This window comes from Macrotis lagotis, chromosome 2, assembly GCF_037893015.1.
Source record: "Macrotis lagotis isolate mMagLag1 chromosome 2, bilby.v1.9.chrom.fasta, whole genome shotgun sequence".
NCBI lineage: Eukaryota > Metazoa > Chordata > Mammalia > Peramelemorphia > Peramelidae > Macrotis > Macrotis lagotis.
In genome coordinates, this window is record NC_133659.1 from 156,755,190 (window position 1) to 156,772,761 (window position 17,572).

The window sequence follows — 17,572 nt, forward strand, 5'->3', positions numbered from 1 at the left end:
ACTAGATATAGAATAATGAAGATGAAAAATGAACTAAAGACTGGATATGGTAGAATTCTGTAAACCATGCTACTAGGGGAGGATGAAACTAGATTACTTGAGCTCTGTAGCACTAAAACTACAGTAGGGCTGAAGCTAATTAGATGGTTGCATTAAATCTAATATCAAAATGATGAGCCCCAAAGAAGGTAGGGTAAGGGAGGGGAGCATTTGACAGACCAAGGAGGGACAAACCAAACCAAGGTCAGAAATGTAGCAGATCAAACCTTCCCTGTCTATTAGTAGTGGTATTGGGCAAGATAGAGAGATCCAGGAGACAGAAAGGTGGGGGGGGAGGAGAATGGAAAAGATCTATCAATATGAATGAATGAATTAAAAAGAATTTAAATGTTTACTATATGCTAGACATGTTTAAATATTGGGAATACAAAATGCAAATTCTTTCTCTGGAGTTCACATTCTAATAGGACAAGACAATGCATAGAGGAGAGTGGTGGTCAGGGAGGAATGTTTTGAACCAGGAAGTCAGAAAAATGATGATATGGATTATAAGTCAAATAATTGACATATCCTTTTCAGGTTTGATAGCATTTTAATTATTGTTCTAACAGACAAAATTAGAAGGTGGGGCTGAGAATTGGGGGTGGTGGCATAGGGATTCTGCTATGTATGTGGTGAATCTGAACACAGGTAAGATGAGGTAAGTGCTCAACCAATCAGAACTCAGAGTCACACGGATGGGAGCTTGAGTTAGATTGGAGATAGCAAATATAACAGTCTGTTTCCTCCAAAAATGACAGATGTATTCACACTTGAAGCACAATATCACAATCACAGGTATATTTTGCAAGAAGTCACCAGAAAAGAAAGGAAAAACAATTAAACTAGACCAGTTCACACACAGAGGAGATCTGTGCTGGAAGCAACACAATTTAGAGGACATTGAGAGATTAATCCCTAGGCTATCTGAAAAAGGAAATTAAGCTAATTACTTATAGAAAAAAACACATACTTTATTATTACACAAAAAGTGATTAGATCAATAACTACCATTTCATAAATCTATTTTTACATCTCCATGGAGATTTTTAAAATGTTTTTATAAGAATAACAAACACATATTGAGAACATCTTTGATGAAGATTTGAGAAGGTAACAGGCAGATCTTCACAAATTTTATCCTTCCTTAGACTATATCTTTTCAGTCACAAAAATGATTGGACTGAAATGTGAAAGGATTCATGATCTCATTATTACACTCTTAAAAAATGTTATGCTATAATGTAAAATTGCATTTTAAAGGTTCTCCTTTCTGCAAGATAACTACCATGCATAGATCAAAATTATATCAGATTGCAAAAAAAAGAATAACAGGTAACTTTGCTCATTTGAAAATTTTGAAAAAAATTTGAAAATTAATACAAAAGAAGAATTAAACCAGGAAATATGTATGCTCACCAAATATCTTTCATTGCCATGGAAGAAGTTTGAATAAGAGGTCAAATTAAAGAAAAATTCTTTTAAGCCGGTGAGACCCTCCAGATTCTTATGTTTTCAGATGACACTTCAAACATTGAAGAATCTTCTACTGAGCTCTCCACTCAGTCAACTCTTTTGACACCAATTTAAAGAGGAAAAAAAACAAGTGGATAAATAATTATCCAGACTATTATATGTATTTAAATGTTTAAGTCTTAGATCTGGTCTATCAGCTCATTTATCTGGATAAGTACTGCATATGGACAGAACTGACCAGGAAGATGAGATTAGACTGGATTGCCTTTGAGCAATCATACATTGTTTCACTCCCTGAAACAAAAACTCAGTTTTTAAATTTCAGTTTTCTTTTGGTGATACAGCATAATTTCAAGTCATGGAATAACACAGAAACCTAGCAGGGAGGTACATGGCTAGGAAAACCCAGGTACCCAGACTACCCCATAACTCCAGCTGTCTGTCTTGTCCTTGGTCTCTTTGGAGAATAACTTGTGCCACTAGTCACCCACTGGGCAAAACTCCTCTGCTATCTGCTTTCCCTCTTGTCCTCACAATTGCCTCTCAGTTACAAAGCAATGATAAGTTCCAACCTCCAATGACCTCCCTTAGAAATTATAAATAATAAAAATAACAATAATAAAATAAAAAATAATTTTAAAGTATTATGCTCTTTTAGTGGCAAGAAATTGCCTTAAAATGAAGACCTGCCACATTCCCTGAGGTTGACTCTTTGGAGTTTTTCCCTCCCTCTTGGGCTATAAATAGTAATAGGGTCATGCACCCTTATCTCAGCCAGCTCTTCAAATAGCAGGGAATTCTGTTTTATCCAATCATCTCTCAACAAAATTACACTTCTTTTTTGAAGCAAAGAAGATGCAATGTCTGCCTTTTCCATTTTGTTTCTCCCTCTTAAACCAGAGAGCAGAGGAAAATAAAGGGTAATGCAGACAAACGTTTGAGAAATGTCCTTTTTCTCAGGCTATAGATGACACTAGACTTACTAGAGAATAATATTGCTTTTCTTCAACTAATCAATCCTCAGCAAAGCAATGTCTAATCAGTACAGTTCCCAGAAAAACAGCTGCAGATCCTTCCTATAAACCTTGATCATCTCCTACCAGTTCCTGTATTGTCCTTTTGTAGCTTTCTTTATCTTCTGTCTCTTTCTCTTCTACTTCTTTCTTTACCTGATCATCTTTTTTTCCTTTTTTTTCAACTCCTTCTCCCTAGCTTCTAATTCCTCAAATCAGAAATCATAAAAAGTAATCAATTTGCAGCTTGATATAAAAATCAGCGATAGTACTTTTCTCTCAGTTATGACTCCCCCAAAATCTCATATGATTCTTTCATATTCCCCAGTTATTGGATTTATAATTTATAAACTATATCTTTCAAAAGACTAAAAATAGCAATATTCAAATAAGGTAATAGATCATAGTGGTATGAATCCAGTTATATCAGTCAATGATCTGCCTTCAAATAGTTTATTCAAGTACATTTCTCTCAGATCATCAGCAGCATCTGAATCTCCTCTCAATATTTTATCTGAGGGCTGTTTTCTTGATTTTTGTTGATTTTTATCAGTTTTCCTTACCAAAGCAGTGTTCTTTTCCTACCCCTTTCAGTCTCCAACATATTCACATATATAAGGGGCAGAATCTTTTAGTAAAAAAACATTTTTGTCCTATCTCCAGTGTCTACCATAGTGCCTGGAATATGGTAGGTAATTAATAAATTATTGTGTGTTTGAATTGAATTGAATTAGATAATAGATACTATTAGCCAGAGGAGGTTACAAAGTCAATGTAGATCAGCCAGCCTGAAGTTACTAAGTACTCTGAATTGATTGAGCTTTGATGTTGAGTCAATCCTCTGGTTTGAAGTGACATAAGGGCCATAAGAGTTCATTGATTGTTATGATTCTTACTTCACTACAGTGAAAACTTATGAAAGTCATGGGATTATAAGGTTTATAGTTAAAAAGAATTTAGATATCATTAGATCTATTCCTATTTACCACTCCCCAAGGAAAGTCCTAAATTCTGAATCATTATCTATTTATTGTTTTTGTGCCATTTCCTAATTGAGATTCACAAATGGGAAAAAATGACTTGATGGTTTTGTCTCTTCTTTAGGAAGTCTATGTTGGCAAGGAGACCCTCTGTACTATTGATGGCCTTCATTTCAACAGTACATACAATGCAAGAGTCAAGGCTTTCAATTCCTCTGGAGTTGGGCCTTACAGCAAAACTGTTGTTCTCCAGACATCTGATGGTGAGTCTTGTTTACATTTTTCTTCAAAAGCTGACAGATATGACAGCACATGTCCCTGGTTCCCTATGGAATATTTCTTTCTCCAAGGATGTAGACCTGGACTGCATTTTCTTGAGGGTGAGATGATCAGATAGTAAACACAGTAGTAAACACACACTGAAAGGGAAATATTAGCAGCTTGTTATATTTCTTGCTGTGATATAACAAGATACCTCATCCTACATCTATATTTGACCCCATCTAAAAACTAGAATAGCTATTCTTTAGTCACCTGCATGAGAAAGACTGAAAATCCAGCTTTCCCAGAAGGTTGGGAAGAAACTCTCTCTCTCTCTTCCCTTGATGTCCAAGCCATGTTAGTGGCCTAGGGATGGAGGAGCCTGGGCAGTAGAGTTGCTGTTATTGCTGCTTACTGTATGTGATGACCCCTGAATGGCATTTGATATTCTAAGGTTGAGCGGGTTTCAGTCTCTAGGGTTTTACCCCTTTCTCCCCATGCTAATACATTCATCAAAAATAAAGTGAAAAGAGCTCAGACATGACAGCTGGCTTTATTTAGCCTAAACACCCATCTGGTTTCTAGGTTGTATGAGTACATTTATGGATAATCAAATCTTTATTTTCCACACCAGTAGATGGGAACAATACTGGGGAGAGAGAATCAAAATCCATGGATATTTTATCTCTGTTAGATCAAGGCCACAGCTTCATTGCTTCCCCAGCTGCTGTCCCTTCCTTTGCCCCGCAGTGCCCTACTCCCTATTGCCCTTTCACTGATTATTATTCATAAAGAACTAAGACCTCCAGATTGTAACCCAGGTGTGTGTGCTTCCTAAGAAGCAACAGCAATAAAGGGAGAAACTGGTGAGTATTTTTTTTAAACAAACTATCTCATGCAGTGCATATCTTCTCTGCAAGAGACAGTATTAGACTAGAGAGTTGCCCATAGATAATCAGGAGTTAAATGTCTTGCTGGGGTCACCCAACCAGAATGTGTGGAGGAAGTAGTAGATCTACCTGCTAGATACATATTTAAAATATGCCAGCTTATAAAACTGCTAGATAACTCTAAAATGTTCATCAACCTCCCTTACCTTTATTGGAGGAGGTTCTGTTCCTCACTGTGTAAAATTGGGCAAATCAACTACCTTTGCTGTGTCTTAGTTTCCTTATCTATAAAATTGCAAGATTCCCTAAAGCTAGATAGTATTCATATGATGAATTATTAATCACAATTTTAAGGGAAGATTTCAACTTGGGTCAGGTAGGTAGCATACTGAATAGAGCACTTAGGTCTAGAGTCAAGAATAACTAAGTTCAATTCTGGCCTCAGACATTTAGTATTTGTGTGGTCCTGGGAAAATTGTTTAACTTTTAACTGCCTCAGTTTCTCCAATCTTTAAAATAAAGAAAATCATAGCCTCTATCTCCCAGAATTGTTGGGAGGATAAAAGAAAATAATGTTTATAAAGCATTTGCAAACATTAAAGTGTTATTACCTCTGATAACCATGAAGCAACATAATCGAACAAATTGAGAATTGGCGCAACTGACAAAATTATTGTGAAACCTTGTTCAAGTCTTTTCATCTCTCTGAACCTCAATTTCCATTTCCCACATCCATGCACAGTCTATACCCCATGACCTGTAATGTTCTCTATCTCTTTCTCTGTCTGTCTCTCTCTCTTTTCCATTCTCTCTCTCTCTCTCTCTCTCTCTCTCTCTCTCTCTCTCTCTCTCTCTCTCTCTCTCTCTCTCTCTCCCCGTGTGTGTGTGTGTGTGTGTGTGTGTGTGTGTGTGTGTGTGTGTGTGTGTCTGCTTTCTCTGGCTCTCCCTTTCTAGAGAGGCTCTCTCTCAGCCTCTCTACCTCTTGGAACCTCTAATTACCTTGAAGGCTCAGCTCAAAGGGCCACATCCTAAAAGAGAAAAGAGAACTTTCCTGATTCTTCCAGTGTTTTCCCACCCCACCATTCCCAACCACTGTGTTTCTACTTCATATATATTTTGTGTTTCTCTCTCTCTCTCTCTCTCTCTCTCTCTCTCTCTCTCTCTCTCTCTCTCTCTCTCTCTCTCTCTCTCTCTGTTGCTTCCTGTAGGAAATCTTTTGTTTTTCTCTCATATCCATAGGGCTTAGCATAGTATCCATTCCACATTGTGGTTGTTCAGTTGTTTTCAGTTGTGTCTGATTCCTTGTGGTGCCATTTGAGGTTTTTTTGGCAAAGATATTGAGTGATTTGCCATTTCTTTCTCCAGCTCATTTTTCAGAGGAGGAAACTCAAACCAAGATAGTTAAGTGACTTGCCCAGGGTCACAGAGCTAGTGTCTGAGACTGGATTTGAGCTCAGGAAGATAAGTTTTCTTGACTCCAGGTCTGTCACTCTAATCCCTACCTACCTATTCCATGGACAGGAACCTAATAACTATTTGGGGGGAATCAAGCTGAATTAAATTAAACTGAAAAATAGTCAGCTTCGATCTCTGAATTCCCAAAGAAAATTAGATAAAATGCATAGAATCATAGCATTTTAGAACAGAGAAGTCCCTTAGAAGTTATCTAATTCAATTCTCTTAAAAACTGAGGTCAATTTTCCTTTTATAATTAATAACTCAATCCTTCTTCAATAATTCATTATTATTATTATTATTATTATATGCTAGGGACTGTGATAATTATTGGGGATACAAAGACTCTTGCCCTCAAAGAGATTTATAGTCTAACTGAATAAAGTAACATGTACATATATAGATATGTACAAAATAAGTAAAAAGTAGTGGGGGTGAGGAGTAGGTAGGAATGCTAGTCATTGGAGAAAGAGAAGAAAAACTATGCAGAAGGTAAAAGTTTGAGTTGAACTAGGAATTCCAGAAGGCAAAGATGAGGCACAAAAACTTTCCAGATAGAGGAGTCAGCCAGTGCAAAGTATAGAGATAAGATGAGAGTCACATATGCAGTAAGTAACAGTCCAGCCCAACTGAATGAAAAGGTGTGGGATGAAGAGTAATGTGCAAGAGGCTGGAAAAGTAAGTTGGGATGGGGAGTGATGAACAGAGGAATTTATAATCGATTCTAGAACTGGAGCTTATTAAGCAGGAGAGTAGGATAGTCAAATCAATATTTTAGAAAAAATTTCTATCAGACTGAGAAGGGAATGAGAATTTATATAGTGCCTACATTAACCTAGACCTTATGTTTTTTATAATTAGTTTTTCATTTGATCCTCACAACAACCTAGTTGGGAGAGATGCTGTTATTAGCCACATTTCCCAGCTGAAGGGAACTGAGACAAATAGATATTATACGTCTTGTCTAGGGTCAGCTGGTACAGCTTGTAAAATGTCTGAGCCTGAATTCGAACTCAAGTCTTTCTGATTCTAGGTCCGGGGTTCTATCCACTAAACTACCAACTGCCTCTATGCTACTTAAGTTCATTCCCTTTGATTCTCTTTCTCTTGTCTCCCTCTGGTACAGTGGCCTGGTTCACATTTGACCCCAACTCTGGTCACCGGGACATTGTGCTGTCTAATGACAACCAGACAGCTACATGTAGCAGTTATGATGACCGGGTGGTGCTGGGCACAGCAGCTTTTTCCAAGGGAGCCCATTACTGGGAATTCCACGTGGATCGATATGACAACCATCCAGATCCAGCTTTTGGGGTAGCTAGAGTTAATGTGGTCAAGGATATGATGCTGGGCAAGGATGACAAGGCCTGGGCCATGTATGTGGACAATAACCGAAGCTGGTTCATGCACTGCAACTCCCATACCAACCGGTGAGTGGTACCAAGCTTCCCTATCAGCTCTCCCCCTTATGACTTGTTCTCTCTGAACATTCCTATTTGAATGGTGTCCTTCCCTCCCATTTTATAATCATCATCATCTGGGATGTTGGGAAACATTTTAGTTACTTTTGTTCCCTATTTTCAAGAGTGAAAAGTAGAGACCCAGAACATAAGAGGCTCAGTACAAAATGGTAGTAGGATGATGAGAAAATGAGATGAATCAAGAAACAGCTTAAACTTCCACATACATTCTCCTTTATTTTTTCCTCCTCAGTCCAGCTCCCCCAATCAGTCATGATAAGGATTTGTACCCTGGCTTTAAAAAGCCATGTGAATTGAACTTCCCCATTTCCTGAGGGCTTTTCATTTTAACCCAAAACTCATTTCCCTCAAATTCACAGTTTTTCTTTAATTAAATGGCTACCACAATAAAGTGCCATTAGATACTAATTGGTTCCTGTTCTTTGGGATCTTATGCCTCTATCCTATTGAAGATTATTTTCTTCAGTAGTTTTGGAATGTGCATGCTTTGCCCAGAATGCATTGTACTCCAGGTTCCATTTTTGTGCCTCCTCTAATAGGGGTTATCCAAGGAAAGAGGGTTCAATTCCTTTTCTCTTTGCAAATATGCACACTGTACCACATAGATCATTGATGTAGTCCCAGAATGGACTTCAGAAGCCATCTATAACCTCTTCTTTTTACATATGAGAAAACCAAGATTGCTCAGTTAGGTGATATATACAACGGAGGTTAGATGATGTATTCAAGGTCACTGTATTTTGTATAAAAATAAGTATCACAGGCAGAATTTGAACCTGGTTCAAATTTTAGAGACAATTTCTTTCCATTGTAGCATGTTGCTATCTGCTACTTTCACTTTAGTCTAAGATAACAGAAGTAAAGTTACAGGAAATAAAAATACCTAAAAAGGACCATGTTTTATTTATCTTTATGTATCCCTTAAACACTAAATATAATTCATCTTTACACATTATATGCACAAAATAAATAGCAAGTTCTCAATAAATAGTGTTAGAATCAAATGAATGAAAGAAAATGATAATAATAATAATGATGACAACAGATTCAGTTAACAGGTTTATTTCAACCTCCTAAGTACAACAGAGGGCTGACTAAGACTAGTTAACCAGCCTAAGGTAGGTTGAAGCAAGGGACACTGGTGCTCAGTTTAGCCTGGTTAGAGAGAGGTACCTGCAATGCTTGGAATCACACCAGTATTTCATGTCACCTTGGTTATCTCCTGAACTACAGTAAATGCGACAGCACCAACTTAACTCCTCCCTTCTCTACTCAGTGGCCTCTTTCTGTTTCTCTGGAGAGATTTCATCTTTACTGTCTGCTAGGGTGTACAGGGGATGGAAAATCACTGAAATCAGTCTCTGTGCTCTCCTCTGGCCGAGAAACCTAGAAATAGAGAGGGAGAAGATCCCAAGTCACACTCTTCTTCTAGATTTTCCATATGCTATTCTTTCTTTAACCAGAAAGGACAGAGTGGGTTACAGAAATCCTTAAGAGTAAAGCTGGAAACTGAGTCTAAAAAAAGAAATTCTTTGGTTTCCTCTGTCTTGCTTGGCTCATTTTAGCAAATTCCTGAGAAACAGTAATCAGATAATTTCTCTCAGACACTAAAAGGAATCATCTTTTCTTACTGAGCAAACTAGCCCTGGAAGAGAGAAGTAATTTGCCCAAGGGTACCCTAATGGTCCAGAAAAGAGATGAAAATTGCATTAAACTCTTTCCTCAACCTACTTTATTTAGAACTACTTTTTCCCTTGTTAAAGTCTTTTTTTAGGGGAGAAGGATCTCAGTTTAGTCTACTCCTATACTCTGTAGCCCATCTTCTGGTCCAGTTTCCCATTTTTTCCATTTTCTGTGGATATGAGAGACTTCTGTAGTTATGAGAGATAGCAGGTCCTTAGCTTTCAATAAGAAAATGAAAATTGGGAAACTTTATAGAGATGTAATTTGCAGTAAACCCAACAACCTAAGGAACATCACTGATTCCAATTTCCTAGAGATCTCAAGATCTTTAAGCTGTGAGAATGAGTTCAAACAGAGACTTATTGGCAACATATGTCCTTAAAGGCCTGGGAGAAGGCAGAGGGGGCAGACAGGATTTCTTCAGTATCTGGGGCTATATAGAAGATTCTGCTGGGGAAGGTTTTCAGGTAACAGTTAAGGACACCAGGAGGGGTAGATATGTAGCCAGTAGCAACCCATTTGTTATCCTGTACTGCCGCACTGTGGTCTATATCAGAACAGCACCAATTCTGATTGTCAGTGATGTCCTTTGACTTTGCCATTCTGTTCCCAACATTTGTTGTAGGACCCCCAAATCCCCAGCTCTAGAGATATCCTTGCTCTATACTCATAGGGAACCTTTCCACAGCCAGTCTTAGGAAAAAATTAATTGTGAAACAGATACGGAAAGTTTTATCTTCTCCTTTATTATAACCTAAATTCATTCCTCCTTCATTCTCCTACCCAACCAAATTTAAAAAAAAAAAATTCATATAAGGGTCAAATTCATTTGCACTAAGGTGTAAAAACATCACTCTCAGGAAAAGATTTGAATTTTTAATAAATATCAATGCTGAAATAGTTCTATTGACAGGCAGGATTTTTTTTCTAAGTTGGAACCCTTAGCTCATACCATCAGTAGAAATTAGGCTTATTTTGAACTACATGTAGGTAGTCATTTTTAAGTTCTTACTGTATTTAAGGAATTGTACTAAGTCCGAGGGATATTTTTTAAAAAATATAAAAACACATTCTGCTCTCAGGAGTTCACATGCTAATGAAATGCTGATGGAAAAAATTAATCAATGCATAAAACATGATTCTGGGCTACTCCAACAAGGGTTCCCCATCTAGAGTTTAAATGTAAAACTGGGGAGGAAAGTGTCTAGGTACTCAGACAGCTCAGACTAGGAATGTGCTTGCTTTGAAGGGGGGAATGGCAATTTCTCTCAAAGGAAATAATGAGACAGGGCCTGGATAAGTGAATGAAAAAAAATTTTTTCTATGTGACCTACTATGTGGCAGCACATTGTAAGTTCTTACTCCTACCTCTTCTAGTGATCTAGTACTAATAACCTCTAACTTTCATCTCTTCCTCCTCACCTACACTTCCTGGATTTCCTTGCATCCTTCAAGTCCCATTGAGAATTCCACTTTCTACAAAAAGTTTTTCACCATCTCCCTTAATGTTGTTGCCTACCCCCCCCCCCTTTGTTTATCTTGAATTTATCTTGTTAATAAGCTAAACTGGAAGGAACTATTTTGCATCTTTGGTTTCTTTGGATACTTTTTGGGCTGAGGAGTATAGAATTTTAATTTATGCTATTAATCACAGTTCTCTCTTTTAGAATTTTTTGTGAGGATAAAGTTGTTTCAAGGGGAAAAGTGTAGTCATTGAAGTTCTATATGACCACACCCTTCCCATTTTGCTGACATACTCACTAACATCACACTGCTTTAAGCAATTTCCCACTGAGACCTTCCCTCATTAGGTAAAGACTAGCTCAAAATATGATTTCTCCCATCAAAACTTAGCTCCTAGCAGGACAACTAGGTGGTGCAGTGGATAGAGCACTGGCCCTGGAGTCAGGAGGACCTGAGTTCAAATCCGACCTCAGACATTTAATAATGGCCTAGCTGTTGGGCAAGTCACTTAACCCCATTGTCATAAAATTTAAAAAAATTAGCTCCTCAGTATTCTGATTTCAGTTATTTAAGAAGAAAATGTCCAAATAAGATAAACCCCACTAAGGGGTAGGCTAACTGCTTACTTTGTTCACCTTGCTAGGGTTATTTACATTTTATAAGGAATTTATTTGTGAGATGCCTTTTAGTCCTAAATCTATGATCTCTATTGGCGAGTAGCCTGGCATTCACAGTAGTTATCTTCCTTTTTCAGAAAAGGAAAGTTTAGAGAGAGATTATGATTTGCCCAAATTCTCTGTTACACAATGACAGATTTAAAACTCAAACCCAAAACTCTAAGCCCAATACTCATTTTCCTATAGCCATTTTAGAGATCATCAAGTCTAATCTCGATCATTTTAAAGATAAGGAAACTGAGGCCTGGAGAGATTGTTTTGTTCAAGGAAGCATATGCATTGAATAGCAGAAGGGAGAGTCAAATGGAATTCAAAAGTTCTCTATCTCCAATTCCAACACCTTTACTTACCCACTGTACCAGTAAATTACAGGGTATTTATGAAGGTCAAATGAGACAATGTACATAAAAGTCTTTTGTACTTTTTAAACCAAACCGCTAAATAAATAATAAACATATAGCTGCTCAGGAAACCACTGTGCCCTGACTTCAGATTCTTAAATGTCCCAAAATGAATTTAACATCTTTCAGTTCTAAATTGCTTCCCAACTCTTCCAAGCATCCAGGCTCAAAACTGAGAATTATTTTGGACCCTTCTCAACCTCTCCCTCTCCATGTCCAATCACTTGCTAAGTCCTGTTAGCTCTACAACATTGGTGTTAAAGGCAAATAAAAAAGATCACAAACCATGCATGAGGATCCCTTGAACTGGTGAGTTAACTTAGAAAACCACATGTTGATGTTTGTTGTTATTCAATAATTTAACCATGTCCAACATTTCATGACCCCATGCATTTTATTTTTAGCACACCAAGCATTTCTCTCCACCATCTCTTGAGGTCTGTTCAAGCATATGTTCATTGCCTCCATGACACTGTCTATCTCACCCTCTGCTCTGCCATCCTCTTTTCCTTTTGCCTTCAGTCTTTCCCAACATCAAGGTCTTTTCCAATAAAAAGTTCCATCTTCTCATTATGTGGCCAAAGTATTTAAGTTTCAGCTCCAGTATTTGACCTTCCAGTGAATAGTCTGAATTTCTTTTAAGTAATGATTAATTTGATCTTCTTCCTGTTCAAGGAACTCTCAAAAATTAAACTCCACAATTTGAAAGTGTAGATTCTGTGTCATGGGGCTTTCCTTTTAGTCCAACTCACATAACCATACATTACTACTGGAAAAACCATAGCTTTGACTATATGGATCTTTGTCAGCAAGGTGCTATCTCTGCTTTCTAGTATGCTATCCAAATTTATCATAGCTTTCTTTCCAAGGAGCAATTATTTTTTTTAATTTCATGGCTGCAGTCACCATCCACAGTGATTTTTTTTTAGTACAAGAATATAAAATCTAACACTGCTTCCATTTCTTCTCCTTTTGTTTGCCAATAAGTGATTAATCAATTGCCAAGATCTTAGTCTTTTTTCAAGTCAGCGTTTATAATCTACTCTTTCACCCTCATTAAGAGGCTTAATTCTTCACTTTCTACCATCAGTGTAGTATCATCAGCATATCTGAGATTGTTTATGTTTCCTTTTGTTTTCTTTTTTCTTTTCTTAAATTTATTTTTTTTTGTTGTTAATTTTAAGTTCCAAACTGTTTCTATCTTTTCCTCTTCACCCTACGCTAGAGAAGGCCACCATTTGACAAAGATATAGATATACACACATATGTATGTATAAATAAATATATATAAAACCACATTATGCATATTTCTACTTATTTCTTTCCTCTGGAAGTAAATAGCATCTTCCTTTATAGGTCTTTTATAGTTGATTTGAGTATTTGCAATACTCAGAATAACTTAATCATTCATAGTTATTTTTGAATAATATTGTTGCTATATACAATATTCTTAGTTCTAGTCATTTCACTATTATTTTATATAAGCCTTTACATGTTTTTTTTTCCCTAAGCACAACCTACTCATTTTTTGCCTCACAGTAGTATTCCATCACAATCATAAAGCACAGTTTGTTTAGTCATTCCCCAGTTGTTGGTCATTTCCTCAATTTGCAGTTCTTTCAGTTCACTACAAAGAGAGGTGTTGTAAATACTTCCGATCACCTTGAGAAATAGACCCAATAATGGTATTGCTTGGGTATACAGAGTTTTATAAATCTTTGACCATAATTTCAAGTTATTCTCCAAAAATGGTAGGTTCAGTTCATAGTTCCACCAGAGTGCATCAGGCTATCAATTTTTCCACAGCCCTTCCCATATTTGTCATTTTTCTCTTCTATCATTTAACCATTCTGATAGGTACAAGATAATGTCTACAAATTGTTTTGATTTACATTTCTCCAACTGAATGATTTAGAGTATTTTTCATATGACTATGTAGCTTTGATTTCTTCATCAAAAGATTGCCTAAACATGTTCTTTGACTATTTATCAATTGAATAATGGCTTGTATTCTTATAAATTTACAAAGTTCTCTTTATGTTTGAGATATGAGACCTTTATCTGAGAAACTGTCCATAAAATTTTCTTAGATTGTTGATATTTCTCTCAGCAACCATAATTCTGGCTCTTAATTTATCCAGCCTCATATTTTTCATGACATGCTATGCATATAAGTTAAATAAGGTGACAATTTAGCCTTGCCATTATCCTTTTCCAATCTTAACCGATACCTTGTTCTTTGTTGCTTCTTGGTTCTCAGGAAGCAATAAAGATGATCTGGTATTCACATATCTTTGAGGTCTTGCCACATTTTGTTGTGATCCACACAATCAAAGGTGTTAATGTAGTCAAAGAAGCAGAAGTTTTTCTGGAACTTCCTTGCTTTCTCCATAAAACAGTAAGTAGTTTGGCAATTTGATCTCTAGTTCCTTTGATCCTTCTAAAAATAGCCTTTTCTGGTAATTTCCATATTGTTCACATATTGCTAAAACCTAGCTTGCAAAACCTTAAACTGGCAAGTGAAAATAACACTATTGTTTGCTAATCTTAACATTCTTAGGATTGGGACATAAACTAATCTTTTTTCAGTGGTAACTGTTGAGGTTTCCAAGTTTGTTGCATATTGAGTGAACACTTTAATAGCATCTTCTTTTAGGACTTTAAATATCTTAGCTATTTAACTAGTCACTTCCACTAATCTTTTTGTTAGTAATACTTCCTAAGGTCCACTTGAGTTCATTCTCCAGGATACATAGTTCTAGATCAGAATCACACCACCATGGTTATTGGTGATGTAACATCTTTCTTCCACATATTTTTGCCATATCTTCTTATTGTCTTCTACCTCTATTAAATCCCTGCCATTTTTGTCTTTCAGCATGCCCATTTTTGTATGAAATGTTCTCTTATTATCTCTAATTTTCTTGAAAAGATCTTTTGTCTTTCCCATCCTATTTTTTTCTTTGTATTATTCATTTAAGAAAATCTTAACTCTCCTTATTTCTAGAAGATGTTGTAGACCTTCATAGAACTGATCAACTTTGGCTTCCTTGGCATCAGTAGTTGGGTCAATAGACTTGAATTACTGTGATGTTGAATGGTTTGCCTTGGATTCAAATAGATATAATTCTGTCATTTTTGAGATTATTCCCCAGTTCTACTTTTATCACACTTTTATTGACTATGGGAACTACTTCAATCTCTTCCAAAAGATTCTTGCCTATAGTAGTATATGTAAGGATCATCTTAATTAAATTCACCTATTCACATCCATTTAAGTTGACATGCATCAGATGCTGATATTTAATGTTTCTATTGCATGTTGACCACATCCAGATTACCTTGATTCATAGCTCTTACATTCCAGGTTCCTGATGAAATATCGATCTTTACAACATCAGATTTTCCTGTTACCAGACACCTATGCAAATGAACTTCCTTTTGACCTTGATTGAGTTACTTCATTATTTCTGGAGCCACTTGTAGCTGTTCTCTATTCTTCCCAAGCAATGTGTTTTGGGCATCTTCTGGCTCATCTTCTGGCATCATCTGGCTCATCTTCTGGCATCATATCATTTATAATTTTAATGCTGTTTTTGGAGTTTCCTTGTCAAAATACTGGAGTGCTTTGCCAATTTCTTCTCCACTAGATCATCTTTTGTCAGAGCTTCCTATCATGACTTGCCCATCTTGGGAATCCTGCATGAGATATATCATAGTTAAAGTGAATAACGTAAGTCCTTCAACCCACAAGGCAATGAGTCAGGAGGGGCATGTTAATATCTATGTTTAATATATATTTAATTTGCTTTAATTGTTTCCCAAATCCATTTTAATCTGCTTTCCACAGTTTGACCTCTCTTTCATATAGCATCTTTCATATCCAATTACCTTTCTCTCTATTCCTATTGTTAATATTCTGGTTTTGACCCTTGTTACTTAGATTATACTATTTCCTATATACTATTTGCAGTGGCTTTCTCAGTGACCTCTCTGACTCCAATCCTTACCTTTATCACTCCATCCTTCATAGTAATTGTCCTAATTCAGAGGCCTTCTAAAATCAAGTTCCTGAGAAAAATAAACTTCAATAATTCATTAGTGCTTAAAAATAAAATATAAATTCCTTAGTCTATTTTTCAAATTCTTCAACAGCCTAGGTCCAACCTAGTTTTCTATCTTTATGTTTCACTGTTTCCTTTTACACAATCTATGCTCTGGCTAAGTTATTATTTGTTTCTCACTAATCTTATCTGCTTACTCTCCTACCTCTACAGATTTGCCTTGAGATAACTTCCCACTGCTACCTGTTGAAATCCTCCTTTTTAAAAGTCCAACATTAGGTGATACCTCCTTCAAGACCTCTGTGATTCTCCCTTTTCCCAATTAAAAGTGATCCCTTCCTCCTTGAATTTAGTGGATTACTCTATTTGGACTACCCTTTGCCCACCCCATCATGGGCACACAGTGCACTTGAGAGCAGAGATAAAATTTCAGGAATGTGGAGGAAAAACTTGAGGTCCACAGGAATTAAATAACCTGCTCAAGGTCACACAGGTAATAAGGGAAAGAACAGTAATTTATACCTAAATTCTCTAACTTCAAATCCTGGATTCTTTTTACTGTACTACACTAGCTTTCCCTTAATTTAATTTGAACATATTATATTTCTTGATGACCACATTTTGTTATTGATCTGATTTTTGACTCCTGAAGGGTAGAGACTATGACGTTTCTTTTTTTAATCTTTTAATTCCATTGCCTAGCAGCACCATGCCACCATAGTAGGTACTTAAAGATTAGTTGAATTAATTTAAGTTGAATAAATCCAAAGGATTAAATCTCTATTTCTGGAATTTCATTAGGGGTCTACTGGAGCCAGCTCTGACATGCTAAAGTTGATTGTGAAATTTTCAGTGTAGGGATTTAACAGCTTAGAATTGATAAATGCTACAAATCAGGGCTTGGTTTATTGTTTTGTTGATTGTCTAGATTTGAACAAGTGTTACTAATACAAATTAAACTTGAAAGTATATGCATAGGGGGCGGCTAGGTGGTGCAGTGGATAAAGCACCGGCCTTGGAGTCAGGAGTACCTGGGTTCAAATCTGGTCTCAGACACTTAATAATTACCTAGCTGTGTGGCCTTGGGCAAACCACTTAACCCCATTGCCTTGAAAAATCTAAAAAAAAAAAAAAAAAGTATGTGCATACATTCCCCCACCTTCTGCAGCCCAATTATTAAATATTTACCAGCATACCCCTGTATTTCTTCAATAAACTATGCAGTCATTTAATTCTGGGTCTCAGTTTCTCATCTGTAAAATGAGTAAATTATAGATGGACTCTAAGGTCCCATCCAGCTTGAAATCTATGATCCTGTTATCACTTATTTCACCAATAGTTTTGGTGACTGGGCTTTGCTGACTTTCCCCTAGGACTGAAGGTGGTGTATTTAAAGGAGCTACAGTTGGTGTCCTTCTGGATCTGAATAAACATACCCTGACCTTCTACATCAATGGACAACAACAGGGTCCTACTGCCTTTGACCATGTGGATGGGGTCTTCATGCCAGCTGTCAGTCTTAACCGGAATGTACAGGTATGGTAAATTCCTTGGATTCCAAACTGATGTAGAGACTCAGTTCAGGGAACCACCTGTAAATAAGGTGCTCCACTATTCCAGCCCATACAAAGGTCTTTGAGGTTCTACCTCTTGGAAGTTCTTGTCAATGGAAGAAATGATGCTGGGGT

General features: G+C 36.7%; 1 protein-coding gene across 6 annotated transcripts in view; it reads left to right on the top strand.

Annotated features, from left to right (window-relative positions):
* Nucleotides 1–17,572, top strand: part of TRIM67 (tripartite motif containing 67) — an 89,223-nt gene that overhangs the window by 68,198 nt on the left and 3,453 nt on the right. For 4 of the 6 annotated variants that reach the window (XM_074220458.1, XM_074220459.1, XM_074220462.1 and 1 more), the window contains 3 exons: nt 3,633–3,771; nt 7,241–7,544; nt 17,258–17,420. In XM_074220458.1, the coding sequence (XP_074076559.1) occupies nt 3,633–3,771; nt 7,241–7,544; nt 17,258–17,420 (606 nt within the window). Of the gene's footprint in view, nt 1–3,632; nt 3,905–7,196; nt 7,545–17,257; nt 17,421–17,572 lie in introns of all 6 variants that reach the window. The other 2 variants (XM_074220460.1, XM_074220463.1) reach the window with 2 other exon arrangements.